Source organism: Chrysemys picta, chromosome 3 (assembly GCF_011386835.1).
Source record: "Chrysemys picta bellii isolate R12L10 chromosome 3, ASM1138683v2, whole genome shotgun sequence".
Classification (NCBI taxonomy): Eukaryota; Metazoa; Chordata; order Testudines; family Emydidae; genus Chrysemys; species Chrysemys picta.
In genome coordinates, this window is record NC_088793.1 from 86,764,030 (window position 1) to 86,784,168 (window position 20,139).

General features: G+C 42.7%; 1 protein-coding gene and 1 long non-coding RNA gene across 7 annotated transcripts in view; one reads left to right on the top strand and one right to left on the bottom strand.

Annotated features, from left to right (window-relative positions):
- Window positions 1–4,759, top strand: part of LOC122174430 (uncharacterized) — a 119,112-nt gene extending 114,353 nt beyond the window's left edge. The window contains exon 4 of the long non-coding RNA XR_006176219.2: window positions 41–4,759. This is a non-coding gene — a long non-coding RNA (uncharacterized LOC122174430). The remainder of the gene's footprint in view (window positions 1–40) is intronic.
- A 33-nt stretch (window positions 4,760–4,792) lies between these two features.
- FYN (FYN proto-oncogene, Src family tyrosine kinase) overlaps window positions 4,793–20,139 on the bottom strand; it is a 188,175-nt gene continuing 172,828 nt past the window's right edge. For 5 of the 6 annotated variants that reach the window (XM_065590250.1, XM_042857701.2, XM_008164940.4 and 2 more), the window contains 2 exons: window positions 14,046–14,177; window positions 4,793–6,381 (listed from right to left, as the gene is read on the bottom strand). In XM_065590250.1, the coding sequence (XP_065446322.1) occupies window positions 6,173–6,381; window positions 14,046–14,177 (341 nt within the window). In that variant the 3' untranslated portion in view covers window positions 4,793–6,172. The remainder of the gene's footprint in view (window positions 6,382–14,045; window positions 14,178–20,139) is intronic. The other variant, XR_006176222.2, reaches the window with a different exon arrangement.

The following is a 20,139-nucleotide window of genomic DNA, read 5'->3' on the forward strand; positions in this document are numbered from 1 at the left end:
TTTTATGTCTTACAAGTAATTGTTCTCTTGTTTTTCCTAGGATGAATTTCTCAGAGAAAGGGGAAGAATAGGAAGGAATTGATTAGTGTATTTACTGCTTTGAATTTTTAACAACAGCCTCTACCTTTTCTAACACAAATTTGATTTTGTCACTTGCACATATTTTTGCGTACAGATGTGGAGTCCGGTTTGAAGCTCCTTGGAAAAACCAAGGGCCACTAGGTTAGTGACTACTCTACACAGAAACCCTGGCCCCATTCAGGTTAATGAAGAAATTCCCATTGACTTCAATGGTGCCAGGATTTCACCTCATATATTCAATAGAATTCCTTCCCCTCGGTTTGGCTGTGAAAATTTCCAAGGTAACTAGACCTGAGGATTTAGATGGGAGAGATCAAACATCCAATACAGGTGAAATCTCATCTAACATCTGAACCTGCTTTAGTTTGTATAGCTAAACTGTCTCGCTTCCTAAATTAAGATAGTAGGGAGGACTGTTCCAATTAACACTACAGAAATCCTTTCAGTGGTGAATTCCCTGCACGTGAATTAATCACTGGGAATTATAATTGCTTTCTAATGGGACTGTAGAAATGTAACTCTGGAATCACATAGCAAACAGCCTCTAATTATTCTTTTAAGATGGATAGTCCCCTTCCTGTCATGACCTGAGAAAAAGGTAAACATCCTTCCACCTGTACTGTTTGTAACTAACACTCTCTAACCCCCTCTTAATGGTTAATGAGTATAGTACACATATTAAAAGAGGAGTCACTGTGTGATAGCTCTTGTACACTTCCACATTATCTTGATTTTAACCTCTAAGTCCCAATAAGTATTTATACTAATTTAATTATTGCAGTATCTGAGTGCAGGGCAGTTATGTGCTAAACCAACAAATATGAGGCAGTCCTCCATTTACTTTGTAGGTCTGGTGGGTCCATCTTCTTGGCTCTACACTACTTTCAAATTTGTGGACTCCACTAGAGACACCCGCATAGGAATATTCTCCATTTTCAATTATTTTTTTTGATCTATCAGTTAACCAGTTTTTAATCCAATCAATATAGGATACGTTGATTTTCTATAGTGCTAATTTTTTAAAATTCAGAACTTTATGTGGGACTAAGTCAAATGCATTACAGAAGCCTAAGTATGTTATGTCAACACCTTTATCAACCAAATTTATGATCTCATCTTGTAGGAGCTGGATTTTATGAGATTTAATGTATGATTTGATTTCATCCTGTCAGCCACCCTTTTTGAATAGCAGAAAGGAATGACAGACCAGAACAATCCTTATGACTGATTATGGTCACCCTTTTGTTTTAGGATAAGTTATAATGTTTACTATGGTTTCCTATATGTATTACAATATAGGCACTCTAGCTAAATATACATTTCTTTGTTTTAAGGTTTTAGTAAGTAAGAGACAGGATTCTCTATTGTGTCTATGTTAAGTAGATTAGAGGAACATTGAGGGCCTGGGTCTCAATGTAAATTGTCTTGGTTATTGATTATAAAACTTAACAAGGTTTAATTTGCAATGCCTTTTTGCTTGCTATAAAATACTACTGTTTGTATTCTCAATCTGTTTGTGTAGGGTTACCATATGTCCATTTTTTCCCGGACATGTCCGGCTTTTTGGTAATCAAACCCCCGTCCGGGGGGAATTTCCAAAAAGCTGAACATGTCCGGGAAAAAATAGTCCCTGGCTTACCTTAGAGTGGGCGCCGGGGGGCTGCTGTGCTCCCTGACTCCTGGGCTCTGTAAGCGCCGAGCTGCCCAAGCGCTACCAGCTTCGGGCAGCCCCCATGCCTCCAGACCCTGTGCCGCCAGCCGGGCACTTCCCCTCCTGGGCCCCGGGGGCGCAGGGTCCAGAGGCATAGGGACTGCCCGAAGCCGGTAGCGCTCGGGTAGCTCGGCGCTTACAGAGCCCAGGAGTTCAGGGAGCACAGTAGCCGCTGGAGCCCGGGAGGGGAAATGCCCGGCAGGGGGCGCAAAGTCCAGAGGCATTGGGGGCTGCCAGAAGCCCGAGCGCTACTGGCTTCACGGTTTGCCGGGCAGCCTCCCCTCCCAGGCTCTAGCTGCGCTGGGGAAGCGCCGGCCGGGGGCGCAGGGTCTGGGGGCTGCCCGGCAAACCGTGAAGCCAGTAGCGCTTGGGCAGCCCTTTTCGCGTGGCTGGGAGGGAGAAGGAGGAGGAGGAGGAGTTAGGGCGGGGACTTTGGGGAAGGGGTGGAGTTGGGGCAGGGCCAGGGGTGGGAAAGGGGCAGGGCCAGGGCCCCATGGAGTACCCTCTTTTTTTATTTTTTAAATATGGTAACCCTAGTTTGTGTGAATGAGGAATATATGCATCAGGAAAAGATAAGGTGTGAAGGCCATTGTTATAGCCAGAGACAAGGAAGAAGGAGTGAAGAGACTTAAAGGACATCAAAGAACCATCAACATGCATCCATAATGAAGGGCTGATTGGTGACCCTGAGGTAAAAGCTGTCACCCCTAAGGACAATTGATTAAATTGGAACAAAGGACAGGATGACCCTCTCGGAAGTGTATTGGAATGTTTACACCAGTTAAGAAGTAACTGGTAACAAACTGACACAGCAAAATCCATAGGAGAAAATCCTATAAGAACAGGGTGCTTGGCCATGGGACTTTGGGTTTGTCTTGCCACACTCCAGGAGCATCGGATTGCAACCGATAGAGCCCTGCTCCCCTCTGCGACCAATCTGGCTGGCCACTCGATTGATCCAGATTCTGGACTGGTAACTATAAACATCAATGCAGGACTGTGTGCGTATGTGTGTCTGAAAAGCATATGGTAACGGTGGTATTCTCAATAAATGCTGTGCGTATTTACCTTCCTCTATAAAGATCCTGTGTGCTTTGTATGAGCATAACAATCTCATCAAAACACAGCAAAAAGTTTGTTTGACAATACCTATTTCCCACAAAATCATGTTTATTAGCATCAATCATGTTAACATCCTTTACTTCTTTATTGATTGTGTCCCATAACAGCCTTTCCATGATGTTTCCCTGGTTTGATGTCATGCTAACCAGATTATATAGTTATCTAGGTCATCCTAATTATCCTTTCAAAATACTGGCACATTGTCTTTTTTGCCCATACTCTAGAACTTTCCTAATGTTCCAAGGTTTGTTAAAAATCAGCATTAATGGTTGAGAGACTTCCTCGGCTAATTCTTTTAATACTCTTGGATGCAGGCTATCTGATCCTGCAGATTTTAAAACATTGACTGGTGGAAAAGTGTGATTTTTTAAAAATGTAATGGTGTTCCTTTCCAGAAGTTTCAGAACAGTTCTGTGTCTGTCAGTGCCTATTAAAGGACTGTTATTAATTTGTAACTTAAATGTCACCAGCTTGTTTAAATATGTTGCTAATACTTGCTTTGTTTCATGGAGGTAGGAGAGTTTTGTTCTGTTTTAATACTAGCAAGCAGAAGCAGAATAGCTACCAGAGGAAAAGGTCTGAATGTGTCAATCAGCAACTGGAACAGTCTGCATAAAAGTTCTGTGCAGACTAGCCCAGGGCAGCAATGTAGCAGAGTCCAACATGGTGCTCATGGCTTGGCAAGTGACAATCCCAAGATTTAAAAATTAAAAAACAAAAAACAAAAACAAATCAACACAACAATTGTTTCCAACTGGAAATGCATACAAAATCCCAGCCATTCCCAGTGCGTGAATCCCATCCTGTGCGCATGTATTGGGGTACCACAGCTAATAGCACCATGTCCTTAAAAAGAACAGGAAACAAACAGGAAAATGCTTCGTTGTACTTAGTTTGTTAATTGGGGAGCACTATTTAGGATTTGGCTGTGTCAGCAATCAACTGTATCAGAACTCATTGTGCTTTGGCTGGCGTATCAAGATAATTTTTAAACCTCACTTTAAAGATCTCAGCCCTGTAGGTTTTAAGGATGGTGGTGACTGAGGGAGAAAGATGAACATAACTCATTTGGGCAGATTTCTATGAGGAGCCTGGTTAAACAATCCTAAAAATATTCTGTCACCTTGAGTATTCAATTGCTAGAAGGCTAGAAATATCACATGCACAATACACATTACATTAATAGTGCTACAGTTTTTGTGGCAATCACAGCCAAAGTTTTGAGTGATTTTTTTTCACAGAACATTAGCTTGTTTGATAGAAAGCAACATTGCTGTACAGTTTTATACACCAATAAAGGCTAGATTTGTGAGCTGCTTCTTTGAAAGAAACCTTTCAGCCAATGATCAGTATTGCAAACACTGAACAACTCATTCCCTGTATTTCACCAGATTATTGCTTTACTAGCTTAGTAACTGAAAGAAGGCCTATTAAATTAATAGGTGAATATTCAGAATATGACTGTACAACCTAAGAAAGATAAAATATTAAACAATAAAAATTGCATTTCGACCATCAAAATGTATTACTTGACTAAACATGGTTTCAACATCCTTATGCAGTAATAAGACTAACGTTGATCAATTTGTCTATGCATAAAACAATCTTTTCCTGTGACACTTACATGCCCAAATATAAATGACGACATCAAGAGAGCTATTCTAGAATAAATAGCTCTTCCGAACACAGAACTGTGAAATACTCTACATGTTCACCCATCCTTGACATTGAACTCCAGCTGTTTTGAATCATATTAGCTTTGTAGTTTGGACAATGATACCAACAAACAAATGGCCAAGTACACCCCCTATTAAAGGTGATGCCAAAATGGTATTTTTCCCTTCTTCTCTCCATGATTTAAACAAAAGAACAAATATCCAAAGGTAAAATGCTCTCTTTTAATTACTAAATTAAGAAAGTTAAACAGTTTTAAAATGTAAACTTGCAAATAAATCATAACAAAATGTAATTAAGACTTTAAAATTTGCAACTCAGTATTAAAAACTCAATAGAAATAGAAAGGAATTGTTTTTTGGTTAAATGTAAGTCATTCAAGGCTGGTACAAATAGACAGCTGAAAAAGTAATACTTTGTTCTGTGCATCTCCCATGAAATGTAAAGAAGTGCATAGTAATTCCACTGGAGAACTCGCAGACATATAGAAAGTAATTTCATTAGCAGTACAGGACATTTAACACACTTATTTTACAATGGGCAATGTTACACATAAAACAGAAAATCCTAGTTGCATGATAAACAGTTTAGTAGGTGGACATGACTAAAATGCTATGGTTTTAGGATCATTTGAATGTGGTTACAATGTTTATTAAATAAAAGTTTTTGAAACATTTCAGTATACATGTTTGATACAAGAACTTGCAGTTTCAGTCTTCCAGTTCAAAAGGTGATGGTGTGGTTTTTCTTAATTTAAATATCTTCATTTTAATTTGAAGAACAAATCATAACACGCTTGTCAAAGATTGGAAACATTACTGTAAATACAGCACATGATTCCTGAAAGAGCAAAGTTACAACCATCTACAGGTACATAGTCATAAACAAAAAGTGCAATCCAATTGAAAAAATTCATGCTTGGCAAATGCCAAAAATTAGATCACTGGCTTTCAGAATCTCACCAGTGTTTACATGTTTGCAGTAAAATTATCATGTTCTGGGTACTACTGTATCAGCCTGGCTCATTCAATCTGAAATGAGTTTCCTCTGCAACAGAACCCATATACTGTATGTACAGGTATGTATATATATTATATATATATATATATATATATATAAAAAGCAAAAAACAAACACCTGTCCTGATTTTTTTTGTTAAAACATGAAAAAAAAGTTTTAGACAAAGAGGCCACTTTTGGAAAATAATACTTTGAATTGAATTGGGAGGAGACCAGTTAAACTCACATAGGTTTCGCGTTTTTTAAAAAGGAAAGCACAAGGATCAGTTATTGGCACTAAGTTACTATTTACACTGAACAGAGGTTTTGCAGTTTACATAACATCAATACAATGCAGTTTGAGTCTCTGATTAAGAAAAAACAAATGTTTTTCTCCTTGTCATAGAGGACATTCAGATTATTAGGACAAGTGGTCATGGACAAGTTCTGTAGAAGTTCTCAACTTCAGACTCATGTGCATTCTGGTGCTGGAAGATGCTGCACTTTGGCGAAGCCGGTCACTGAGTTGGAAGCTAATGGGCGGCGGGGTGACACCTGATAATGACAGTCGGTGTAGACCAGGAATTTACAAGTTGTCACCAGGCTGATACTGGGGTTCTGTTGCAGTAAAGTAGTCTTCAAGGAAACCCTGCAAATATTCAAAAGTTGGACGTTCTTCTGGGTCTTTTTTCCAGCAGTGGATCATAAGCTCATGCAGGGAGCTGGGACAGTCCTGAGGACATGGCATCCTATAACCACGTTCTACCTGTTCCAAGACTTCACGGTTATTCATACCTACAAAGAGACAATGTGAAATGGTCTCTGTTAAAATACACAGACTTCTCGATGTATAATACATACACTTTTCTCAAGCTTATTCAGTCCTTTTGTAAAAGGAAAACAAAAACAAAAACAGTTCCAGCTTTATAACTACTCCAGTATAAACTGGATCCATTTTCTTCCTAAGCAATGAACTCATCTAAACCACAGATCAGTAAAACGCTGCTCTCAGGAATACCCCCTATACTCCATTTGTATACACTTTGTTACACTCCATTGACTTCAAATGAATTGTCATGAGTGTAACAAAGGGCAGACCGTGGTGATGTGTCAATAGATAGTTGTGCAATCGTCTGTGAAAAGGATTGTTTAGAGTTATTACAGCCTTTTGGTATGCAGAGCTTTTTTTTTCCCTAATCAGAATCCTAAAAGTTTTTTAAAAATATGAAAATTGACTTTTATAAAGGCTCAATTTGAGCTTGCTGAATTTTAAAACAATATTTTTAGTGCTTGCTGGGAATGATGTGGGCAGAATTCAAGAAGAATACCAACAACACTGCTTTTAGACTATCAGATATCACTGACAGCATCGCTAATATTTGTACAGAAGTTTATGGTTATTGGTGACAGATAGTCCCTTGTTCTGCATCTGACTTTGTTCATCCTGTGCTAAATATTAACTGCAGAATTTGCTTTGACAGAAAACTGTAGCGGTTACATATGGGAGTGCAGTTTTAAGGGTATGGGTTAGTGCCAGTGTAGTTTCGAGAACACACCAATGTTCCTTCTATTACTTCCTAGCCAAAAGAGAACAAGTTTGTTCTGATGGAAGAGATGGGTAAAATATAAAAAACAACCCTGCTCGCAAGGAGACCAACTCTCCCTGTAGAGAGACACCTCCTCCATGATCCCGCTCTCGGGCTACAAGATATACTCCCCACTATGTGTTCCACTGCCAGACATCTGCCTTCCTTATCTGTGCCTTGGCTTTCCATTCCTCTCCTCCCCTCCTCCCCCAACAACAGATCATTCCGTTGAATTTTTTTCACCCTAAGTAGTTAAAACATATTAGCAACCTTCACTTCAGCTTAACTAAATTCTTTGATTTTTTCTTGGTTTTGTAATAATTTAAAGGAAAAAGTCCAGTACCTCTGCCATATGGAAGTATTTACCAGAAAATATGTACATTAATTACACCTTAAATGGCAGCTTGGATTCCAGCTTGCTAGTACTGTAACAAGTTTTCTCCCAAGCTATACCTGCAGACTTAGTATCCTTAACCCTGTGGGTCCTGCTGAGAAACTCTGTAGGCATCTCAGACTCTAAACACACTAGGTCAGCCAGACCTTTGGCATATCTTAAAAGTCTGCCACATACCAAATGGCCCTACACATCCAGATGGGCCTCATTTGTCAACATGTAACTTCCAAAATACATGCCACCAGTTTTTGAAAATGGCAAAAAAACCAGTGCTCCACAAGCCCTTCACCAGAAACAAAAGGTGAAGTTTCTAGGTCTCACTGTTTTTGAGACACACCATCAGCGCAGTGAAAATCTGTCATGCAGGCAAAATGTCCATAAGTATTTGTTTCATGCCACCAATGTACATAATACACAAAAGCATAAAGGCAGTTTTTGCCCCAAAGAGATTACAATTGAAAAGACAGGCACGTAAAAGGTGGTATGCCCTGGGAAATACGGAAGCTGGGTGACAAGGTTTTGTGTTTTGAATTACAAATGCCTCTAATTTTTCAAACTCTCATCTGTGAATCAGCTGGGTCAAGTCACCTCACATTTTAGTGTAAAAATCTCTTCAGTGCTTCTTGTCCCTCACAGGCTAAATTATAATTCTTTCAACCTTGAATAAATAAAGTGCCACACATAGGTAAAAAATATTGTTGGTTTACATTCTAGAATTTTTATGTTGGCTGGGTCCCTTCACGTGCAAGGGAAGTACAACACAGATAGCAGCAGCCCCATCATCACTAATTTTCCTCCCAAATGTGAATTAATTAGCATTTTGTTATTCTGGGATATTAGTTCAGTATTTTTATCCAGTGTATTATTTCATGCAGGCCAGTACATGGTGAAACTTGATAGTAGACTATACGCTGTAAGGAAAAGCCTAAGGAGAGAGTGAGGGAGGGGAAGGAGAAACAGTTCTCAACCTCTCTCTTTTTTTTTTTTAAAAACACGTGGGAAAGATTAACAAATTCCATGTACTGTGCTAACTGGAAACATATTGACATTCTCCGTCCACCCCAGAAAATCCAGCTAGAAAACAATGAATCTGGCTATTGCTTGTCATCTTAGTGTTATCCAGAAGAATTCTTCTCACAAAGTCAGACTCAATCAAGCTACCACTGGCATTCATTTCGGAAATTCATATCTCCGCCAATAGCTACAGAATCCATACTTATCCAATCAACTTTACTGTGTTTCAAATGAAATGAGCTATCAATTTAAAAGGGACAGTGCCAAGATAAAAAAAAATCATCTTTGAATCCATGTGTATTACTAGTCAGATATTTGATTTATTGGAATCACTTAAATCATTTTTATTTTGTACTTCTTATGCTGTTTGTTTACTTTCCTACAAAAACTTTTTAATAGGATAAGTGAATCTAGATAGGCCAGTTTCACTGTTTCTTCTACATTAGTACAAGGCTGTTGTATTTCCATTTCTAACAAAGCAGAATATTTAAATGGTTTGTACAGTTCACCTCTCGTCTAAAAAAATCCAACCTTTTAATTTACTTAAACAAATACATACAGTCAGTTGTATCTGTAGTAGGTTTCTAAACCCTTTACAAGTTTTCGCTTACAAAACGTATGTCTGGGAAATAAACTGCTCAATAACATCCTATTTTAGGCAGCAGAAATTTCACTGTCCTGGATTTCAGCTGCATTCAAAATTTTTCTAGAACAAGCATTTGGGCCAGGGAAAACATTTGCCCTTAAGTTCTAAAAGGCAATTTTTCTATTAGCTCCTGATTCCACTATAGGAGTGAGAAAACACATTGCTTTATTGGTGAAGGATGTTGCCATTTTAAGACCACACACCTCTTTCCTGTCTCAGGTTATTAGAGATTTGCATGTGAATCACTAAAGCTGCTGGGAAGCTATACGAATCTGCTGCCCAAAGCTATACAGATCAGAAACAGAGACGCTCTCCCACCTGGTTTACCTAGAAAAGCTCCGACAGAGTTTCTCACTCCCAATCACTTTCCTTTATTTTTGGAGAAAGGGACGGAGTGTCATAAATGGGATTTAAAAGCTCAGTTCTGGCCTGTAGAGAAGTCCCGCTAGCAAACAAAGGGTTTGTTTACACTGGCACTTGACAGCGCTGCAACTTTCTCGCTCAGGAGTGTGAAACCCCCCCGCAAGTTTCAGCGCTGTAAAGTGCCAGTGTAGACAGTGCACCAGCGCTGGGAGCCGTGCTCCCAGCATTGGTAGCTACGCCCCTCGTGTAGGTGGGTTTTTTTTAAGAAGTGCTGGGAGAGCTCTCGCCCAGCTCTCTGCCGCGACTACACAAGCCATGTTAAAGCGCCGCTGCGGCAGCACTTTAACGTTGCCAGTGAAGACGTGCCCAAACTGAGGAAAAGTGCTGCAGGCTGTCTTCCGAGGACTCCCTTGTCAGCCCTGGAGCAGAAGGCAGGATTGAGGGGGGAGGGGCATGCATGCTACAGAGATTGTGGGCAGCACTCAGGGAACAGGTTTCTGTAACTTAGCCCCATAGGGCTGTCTAAATTACAGCAGCAGCCTCTTTAGCCCTAAATCAGGAGGGTGCAGTGATGGCTTTATGCTAGTTTACTCCCCTACTCCTTTTCCCTGGGCTGAGTTTTGTGCTGCGTCTTTTAAAGGCACAGCACATAATCGCACTCTAAATTAAACTGGGATATTTCAGGACACTCATGATTTGTCATATCTTTTCCACAGGTTAATTTAGGTTTCTCTTCCTATGTAGCTCTTACTATGCTGATCCAAAGGGTATCTCTCTTAAATAAAAGCTTTCCCAATTATTGCAGTATACAGCCACGCTGCCTCCTCTGCATGAATTACTTCCCTGTCCCATTAGCCACCCTCTCCACCTTCACATTCCTTCACTATACGTTTCTTCTGAACTACCCATAGAAAGTGAGTTCTAGGTATAGCTGTAACACAACCAACCCCACAGCTAATTTCTCACAATACCTTTTGCGTCTTTTAGACTGTGTCTCACTACTTGCTTAGCATCAATGCGCTTGTACAATACACAAAGTAAAACTATCCCTACTTTGACAATTTTAATCTAAGGCTATGTCTTCACTACCATGGGATAACTAACCCACATAAGCTCACTGCTGTAAAATCTTGCGAAAACAAGGCACTTGAGTTCTACTGTGTGGTACAGTAGGTGAGGTCAACCACAGATGTGAGGAAAAGTGCTGACCTTACCTAGCTACCTAATGGTAAAGACTACGGTGCCTTGTCTCCACTAGGGTTTTACAGCAGGATAGCTAATGCACGTTAGTAAAAAAGCACCTTCTTTGCAGTGAAGACACAGCCATACCCTAAAATCATCAGGGTAAGAACAGTTTAATTTGGGTATTGTACAGTACCCACCTTATTATTGACTCTATATAAACAATAAGGATCCCTCTCTGCTTCATTCGAGGTGCTGCAGGTTTGTAGGCTGAACTGGGTGTTGAACTCCAGTGGTAGACATTGGTGAAGCCAGCTCCTGAGTCCCTTGCATCAATATTTCTTTTTCTCTAGGTGCTCAAAAAACAACCGAACTAGAGAAGCACATCCGGATTGTGTGCGTCTCATACCCTGGTTTACTATACCAAAAATATATACTGAAGTACCTCTGAGAGAAATGCCAATACCAGATCAAACAACTGTATGCTTCAAAGCCAATGTTCTTAGTCAAGGAATTGTGTATATTTATCTCTAAAACGTGATGCCATAGTCACTAAGTAGCATCTGTTAGCTAAAGGTGAAGTACAGTAAATTGCATCATGATGTTGTAATTCTTCACATATCTTTTTCCCAAGTGTGTTATTAAAGGGTTTGAGCAATATGTTTAAATTGCATTTAACTCTGTACAACATAGGAATAAATTTGGCCAACAGCTAAGAAAAACTGACTATTCCCTCAAATGGCTTTGAAACCCTTACTTATGCTATGGGTCAGATTTTAAGAATATGTCCTCTAATAGGCAGAGACATCCACATGTGCTGATAACTACTCAGTTTTTGTGCTGAATGCTATCAACTTTGGGTGTGTGAATGAGGGTGCAAATTTGGAGGCAATTTTGAAAGAGTCCCATCAAAAAGGCCAACTTTCAGTTTTCCAGAAACAAAAGCAGTTGTCGTCTTTGGAAGATGAAACTCAGGCTGAGTCAGCAAAGTTGGCAGGTGGACTGGATAAAAGTTCCAGCTCTGGCCCATCTCAGGGCCTCATTCTTCACTCTGTTACACCAGCATAAAAACCAGGGTAAATCCACAGCAGTCAGTTGCGCTGCACCTCAGTAAAACCAGTGTCAGAGCGAAGGATCAGGCTACTTTTATACTCACATGCCCAAGCTAATATACTGAGCTAGCCACACCCCAAGGAGGACAACCACTGGAAAGGCCAAGAAAGAGGCAGCACCACACTTTCAAACCCCCAAGAAGGAAGAAAATGATCTGTTTTTTAAAAAGGTTTATGTTATCATTTCCTATGTATTTTTTTCCTAAAGCAGAAATAATCCTCATGGCATTAGCCAATATTTTCAAGAACCACTTTGGACATTTTGAGCTAACAGCCAAATGACTGACTCTTCCTCACAGTGAACAGTATCTGATGATGCAAACAGTCCCACTGAAATCCATGGGAGAGTGCCTGTGGATATGTAATTGGTACTATTTGCCGTGAGACATGGTTGCACAATTGGGCCCTTAGCCTTTGTAAACAGAGCTTTGCTATTTTCCAAAGGCCACTCTTGGATGGAATTCTGTACAGGGTTTGATGGCACTGTGGCAGATACTTCTCCAAGTAGAGCATGTACATATGCTGCCATTCCGTGCATGAACATACTAATAGAAATTTTAACACCAGAAGCAGGACAGGCAAGGCAGATGTGCTTGATCAGTGTAGTTGGAATGTGCGGCTGCACTGCCTGATAAAGCAACATTTTAGACAATAATCCTGCTGTACAACAGCCAAAGAATTGTAGCCTCCTACTTCTCAACTGTGGTAAAGAGAAGCAAAATGGAGCACCAGGGTGCTTGATTTGCAGACTGAGGGAGAGAGAATCCCGTACTTCCCATTCATATCCATAATATTTCCCCTTCCTCTGTCCGTCTTCCCTTTTCTGCTCTATGTTGTGCCTTTGGCCAGGAACGGGGAACCACGGCCAATGGGAGCTTTGGGGGAGGTACCGCAGGCGAGGGCAGCACGCGGAGCCCTCTGTCAACCCCAGGGGCCGCAGAGACGTGATGCCGGCCACTTCCAGGAGCGGAGCGGCATGGGGCCAGGGCAGGCAGGGCAGGCAGTCTTAGCCCCACTGCGCACTACTGCCACCCCGGAGCTGCTCTAGGTAAGTGGCGCCGGGCCGGAGCCTGCACTCCGAACCCCTCCTGCATCCTGCACCCCAACCCCCTGCCCTGAGCCCTCCTGCACTCCAAACCCCTCCTGCATCCTGCACCCCAACCCCCTGCCCTGAGCCCTCCTGCACTCCAAACCCCTGCCACACCCCTACTGCACCTCAACCCCCTGCTCTGAGCCCCCTCCTGCACCCCGCACCCCTCCTTCACCCCAATCCCCTGTCCTGAGCCCCCTCGTACACCCCTCACCCCTCCTGTGCCCCAACCCCGTGCCTTGAACCCCTTCCTGCACACCGCACCCCCTCCCACAGCCCTGCACTCCCTCCCGTACCCCAAGCCCCAGCCACAGCCCTATGTTCATGGCCCTGCATGCAATTTCCCCACCCAGATGTGGCCCTCGGGTCAAAAAGTTTGCCCACCCCTGCTCTAGAAGCTGTTTGAGTGAAACTGTCCCTTCTGAAAACATACATAAGCATGTCCATTCATCTCTAATGTAAGTATCACTCCATGGCAGGGTTTCAAAAAGAAAGTAACAGGCCCTCACTTTCCCCTCCCTAGAGAATTTAACCCATTTGTGAACCTGCACTGGACTGGTAGCCACATGTTACATGAATAATTTCTTTCACTTCCATCGGTTTTTATACCCAGGATTGAGATTTAGAAGTATTTTAAAAGAGATTTGGCAACGTCAGGTATCAAAGCTAGAACAACTAGACTGATGTATAAATGGATAAATCCATTCTGTATCTTAACTACTGATGTTAAAAAAAATTGAATGCAAATGCTACTGTGACTTATTTGGGCTAAAATAAAGTATTTTACATTGTCTTTATTATTTTGCTGGAAAAATGATCAATTTAATTGATATTAGTAACAATAAATCAGAATGAAGATAGATTAGATTTACTGTCCAGACACCACCCTTATAATGGCATGGACACATTAGGGCCTCAAATTAGGAAAGTATTTAGGCATATGCACAACTTCAAGCATGTGAGTATAATCCCATCTGAATTCAGTGCAACTACTCATGTGTTAAGTTATGAATGTACTTAAGAACCTTCCTGAATTGAGACCTAGATTAGTATTGTCGACTGCTTTTCTTACCTGGGTATGGCACTCTCCCTTTTGTTACAAGCTCTGTGAGTAATATTCCAAAAGACCATACGTCTGATTTTATTGTGAACCTTCCATACAATGCTGCTTCTGGCGCAGTCCATTTAATGGGGAACTTTGCACCTAATGAAAGAAACAAACAAGTTATGATCAAGATGTGGGCAGTACAGAAGTAACAAATGACGGTTTCATTCTGTGGGTGCTGCAACAGTCAAAGTACTGCATACGGACATTAGCAAATAACTCAGTGGAATATGGTCAAGGCTGTAATGTGTGATTCATGGGTAGAATTTGTGAAGGGAAGGGAAGGCTTAAGAGGGGCTTGTGGGATCATAGAATCATAGAATATCAGGGTTGGAAGAGACCTCAGGAGGTCATCTAGTCCAACCCCCTCCTCAAAGCAGGACCAACCCCAACTAAATCATCCCAGCCAGGGCTTTGTCAAGCCAAGCCTTAAAAACCTCTAAGGATGGAGATTCCACCACCTCCCTAGGTAACCCATTCCAGTGCTTCACCACCCTCCTAGTGAAACAGTGTTTCCTAATATCCAACCTAGACCTCCCCTACTGCAACTTGACACCGTTGCTCCTTGTTCTGTCATCTGCCACCACTGAGAACAGCCGAGCTTAATCCTCTTTGGAACCCCCCTTCAGGTAGTTGAAGGCTGCTATCAAATCCCCCCTCACTCTTCTCTTCTGCAGACTAAATAAGCCCAGTTCCCTCAGCCTCTCCTCGTAAGTCATGTGCCCCAGCCCCCTGCTCATTTTCACTGCCTTCCGCTGGACTCTCTCCAATTTGTCCACATCCTTTCTGTAGTGGGGGGCTCAAAACCGGATGCAATACTCCAGACGTGGCCTCACCAGTGCCGAACAGAGGGGAATAATCACTTCCTTTGGTCTGCTGGCAATGCTCCTACTAATGCAGCCCAATATGCTGTTAGCCTTCTTGGCAACAAGGGCACACTGCTGACTCATATCCAGCTTCTCATCCACTGTAATCTGCAGGTCCTTTTCTGCAGAACTGCTGCCTAGCCACTCGGTCCCTAGTCTGTAGCAGTGCCTGGGATTCTTCAGTCCTAAGTGCAGGACCCTGCACTTGTCCTTGTTGAACCTCATCAGATTTCTTTTGGCCCAATCGTCCAATTTGTCTAGGTCCCTCTGGACCCTATCCCTTCCCTCCAGTCTATCTACCTCTCCCCCCAGCTTAGTGTCATCTGCAAACTTGCTGAGGTGCAATCCATGCCATCCTCCAGGTCATTAATAAAGATGTTGAACAAAACCGGCCCCAGGACCGACCCCTAGGGCACGCTGCTTGATACTGGCTGCCAACTAGATATCGAGCCGTTGATTACTACCCATTGAGCCCGATAATCTAGCCAGCTTTCTATCCACTTTATATTCCATTCATCCAATCCATACTTTTTTAACTTGCTAGCAATACTGTGGGAAACAGTATCAAAAGCTTTGCTAAAGTCAAGGTATATCACATCCACCGCTTTCCCCATATCCACAGAGCCAGTTATCTCATCATAGAAGGCAATCAGGATGGTCAGGCATGACTTGCCCTTGGTGAATCCATGTCAACTGTTCCTGATCACCTTCCTCTCCTCCAAGTGCTTCAAAATGGTTTCCTTGAGGACATGCTCCATGTTTTTTCCAGGGACTGAGGTGAGGCTGTCTCTCTCCCCCAGAGTGCCTGTTAGCATGTTTCTCTTAGAGAAACATTGTCAACAATTTAAACTCAACACTGAGGTTTTATAAAAAAGAAATTTAAAAAACCAACAGAAACTTTTGTGCATGTTTTCTCCCAATAAAAATGTTTTCAATTAACATTTCCCTGCAGCATTCACAACCCAAACATTGCTACGCCATGCTAGTGCATGAGGATAGAAGTGAAATTTATTAGAAAAACACCTTTCTAGACTCACTGTCCAAAGGGAGCAAAAATATAAACAAACAGTAAACCATACATTAAAAAAAATCTAATATGTTACTAGTAACATGCCAGGATTAAAAAAAAATACTGCAAATGAAGTTTCTTTGGATGTGATGTCAGGGCAGAATTTTGGCCTGTGATTTATATCTTGACAGTGTCCTTTTACGTTCTCTGAAAAGTCTGTAGTTATGTGCAGTTCTAATGTGTTCATCCATCATCATAGCATGTAGGAGCCAAGGTGGCAGCAGGGTTGATTTTTTCCCTTTATCAGTGAGTAAAATAATAGGTCTTTAAACATTGATTTATTTGCTTTTCCAATCATTAAAACATTTTTCTACAAAAATGGTGAAGTGTTACTTTTAAAAAAATCTTGCAGTAATAATTAAGTGGCATTACCTTCTTCTGATTCCTAGTGGCCAACACCCTCAAATTGTGAAACATATTGAATTAGTGAGAATTGTTAGCGTTTGCTCATAGAAGTTGTTTATAATATATAAAATATAATAATAATAGAATATAATATATGGAGATATACCTATCTCATAGAACTGGAAGGGACCTTGAAAGGTCATCAAGTCCAGTCCCCTGCCTTCACTAGCAGAACCAATTTTTTTGCCACCGGTTCCCTAAATGGCCCCCTCAAGGATTGACCTCACAACCCTGGGTTTAGCGGGCCAATGCAAAATCACAACTTTGACAAATGACTTCTAGGTAGTTAATTTACTGCACTACTTACAGTAATTTGCTAATACTGTTTTGCTATCTCATTCAGTGATCAGTGCCTTGAATTTTCTCCTGTTCTAAGCAATATGACTTGGGCTCAGAATACAAAGTAGACAAAGTAAATCTTGAGTTCCCTTAATTGGTAAAATGCTAGACATTATTTAAATATATTGTAGGAATAATTTTAAACTCAAGAACTGAATTATTTACAAATTAATACATATTGCTGAAGCAATTGGAACACAGGTTGAGTTGCTTAGGTAAGTCTTGCCAAACTTAAAGACACAGGCCAACATTTTCAAATATGGGAGCCTAAAGTTAGGAACCCTTTTAGATACCCGTATAAACATAGCCTGACTCCACAGTGCTGTGCACCTGCAGCTCCCATTAACTTCAGTGGGACTTGCAGACGCTCAGCATGTCTGAAAGTCAGGCCATTTCATACTTATGTGGGTAAACACAGATCTAGGAGCCTAATTTTAGGCATTCAGGTTTGAAAATTTTGGCTATGAGCACATTCTCTTATGTTATTTCCTTAAGGGACTGGTCTGAGATTACAGAACTTCCTGTCAAAATTTGCAGCGAATCACCTTATCCTCTTCTAAATTATTCCTTAAAATCTATCTTAGTGGTGGTGTCTACAAATCACTGCTGTGTGCAAGGGATCGGAATGGCTGTCTGGACTCCTCATCCTCAGCATTGGCTATAGGAGGCTGGCACCTACCTGGCTTCCCCAATTACTGGCAATGCTGAGGAGTGAGGACTACAAGCCTTGCACAGCTTCCTAGAGAAAGCGTGAAATGCGTATATATAAGGTTTAAATTTTGTATATGTTTGGATTGCTGCTCCAGATGGCCCTGAACTGCTTGAAGATCCACATGTCATGAAGGGCAGGGACTACATTCCATGGTGCTCACGTACATGCAGATGCCAAGGCAGAGGGTCACCACCCTCTGCAAAGTAGTCTTTAGGTCTGGAGGCCTGGACTTTGGGTTATTTATTTCACATATTTAGTTTGTTGATTTTCCTTTTCCTGTTTCACTCTGTAGCTGAACAGTTTCCTGCTCTTGTGTGTCCTGCTAGGATCCAGAGATGGGAATTGTCTGGGTACAGCCCTGGAGGATGGACACCCCACCGGGCTCCTCCACACAGCCCTGTCAATTCCCACTTCATCCTCCTCTTCCCTACCTAATACAGTGTTTCCCCAGGGGATGTACTGGTAGTGGGTGCTGGAGCACCATGGGAAGGTAAGAGGTGGGGAGGGGTTACCTTTCCTGTGTATCCTTTAAAATGTCCCCTCTCCTGACATCCGAGACAGAGAAAGCCAAGTGTAGGGAAATGCTGTTGAGACAACAAATGGACTGTGCCAGGATAACCCCTCAATATCTGGGGATGGGGTGAGACTGGATGTCTGTCTGTAGTGGCTGCTGACTGAATACATTTACTATTTTGTAAATAGGTGGAACATTTATTGTGTTAATAATAATAATACTTTTTTAATGTTGTGTATTTTGCTTTATTTTTTTTGTACCATTTGATGCTGTCAGGGCTGGAGATGAAGACAACGGCTGAGTCCTACCTCGGGTGCTCTTGGGCCTGCAAGGAAGTGGGCAGATGAGTATCCTGACAGATGCTGTGCTCTGAGCTGGCAGAGCCATCACTGAGTGGTGGGGCAGGAGCATTGTGGGATTGCACCGAGAGGCCCAACTATGCTGCTGCAGTTGCGATGCTTGCATTTCCTGTTCACACCAGCACTGCAGTAGTGTAGAGGGCCATGTTGCAGCGACAATGTCTAGCCTGCAATCACAGTGATGGTGTGAAGTGTTTGCTGTACATCACCTTTGTAAGAAGCCGTAGGTGGATAATGTGTTTTTATAGGAGGCTAAGGGATTGCAACACCAAAATGGTGTAGTGTAGACAAGGCTTCTGAGAGCAAGGGGGTGGTTGATCAGCAGTGCTGGTAACCTTGAAGGGGATATGGCCAAGGCCTGGCCTCCCTTTTACAGTGAAAACCAGACAAAACTGCCACTGCTAAATGCACTCCTCCCAATGCCTGCCTATGCCTCACATGGGTACAATGCCTCAAGACACTACAGTTCAGATGCCACCCCAGCACAGTTTTTGATCTAGAAACTGTAACTGAGCCCACAGATTGCAATACATTATTTAAAGTCACAGGCAGGGCTAAGACAGTACATTAAACTAGCCACATTCATGCTGTGAACAAACGTCAGATAAAATATACATTACTGACAAATGTGCTAAGTCGTCTCATGGGCCAGATCCTCATCTGGCATAATATGGTTTATTTCCACTGGTGTGAATGGAACTATGCAGATTTATATCAGAGGGGGATCTGCCTCAGTGGTTTCTGCTGGAACTGTAAGTACTGTGTTTATTAAAAGCTAACAGATCTGTAATGTGACTGACAAACCAATCACTATCTAAATATATTAGGTCAGCACAGTCTGTCCTTACCCAGAAGTCAAGTCTGAATTGATTGCTTTTATCCCCACTTATCAAACCGTTTCTGAATTAATTCTGTGTGAGAGCAGCAATTCTTGTCTGGCTGTGCTGCTTACATCGTGGCCTTCAGACAAACAGCTAGTTCACTGGAGTCAGTGAAGGAAATAAAGTCCATCAGACACATGGATTCTCAGGCCAGTAACTCTATTAAAGAAGGATATTAATAAGAGTCACAGGCCTGGAGGGCCATCCCTAGCCATTTGGGTGCCCTATGCCTCCCTCCCGCAGGGTCTGGGAGGCAGGAGCTGTGGGGAGCCACTTTTGGGGGCCCCTCAGGCCCAGAGTGGCCCAGGGGATTAGTGGGGGGCCAGGAGCAGCCCGCTCCGCTTCCCTCGCCCTGGCCCCAGCTTCCCGCCGGAGTGGTCCTTTCCCCAACCCGAGCGACATGGCTGGGGCCGGGGCAAGGGAAGTGGAGCAGGCTGGGGCTGAGTCTCTCCGCTTTCTGCCACCGGTGAGTGCGGGGGGCCATCCTTTCGCCGCACTCCCTGGCGGTGGGAAGTGGAGCGCCACGGCTGGGAGCTGGCGGAGTAGAGCAGGCTGGGGCTGGGTTGCTCCGCTTCCCGCCGCTGCCGGTGAGTGCAGGGTCACTGGGGGGAGAGGCGAAGTGGGGGCGGAGTAGAGGGGAAGGGTAAGGGGCAGGGTGGGGGGAGTTGTCCACCCCCCAACCCTCCCCCTGGAATGGCTCTGCCCCTTGCAGGGGCGGGGCCAGCCAAGGAATAGGGCTGGTCGCCGGGGCTGGTGCTGCCACGTATGCAGCATGCAGCTGCCTAGGGCACCATGAAATTTGGGGCAATTTGGTGCCCCAAATTTCATGGTGCCCTACGCAGCTGCGAATGCTTGGTATGCCTAAGGACGGCCCTGCAGGCCTGTTACTAAACTCCTTGGATTTCTGGGCAGGATG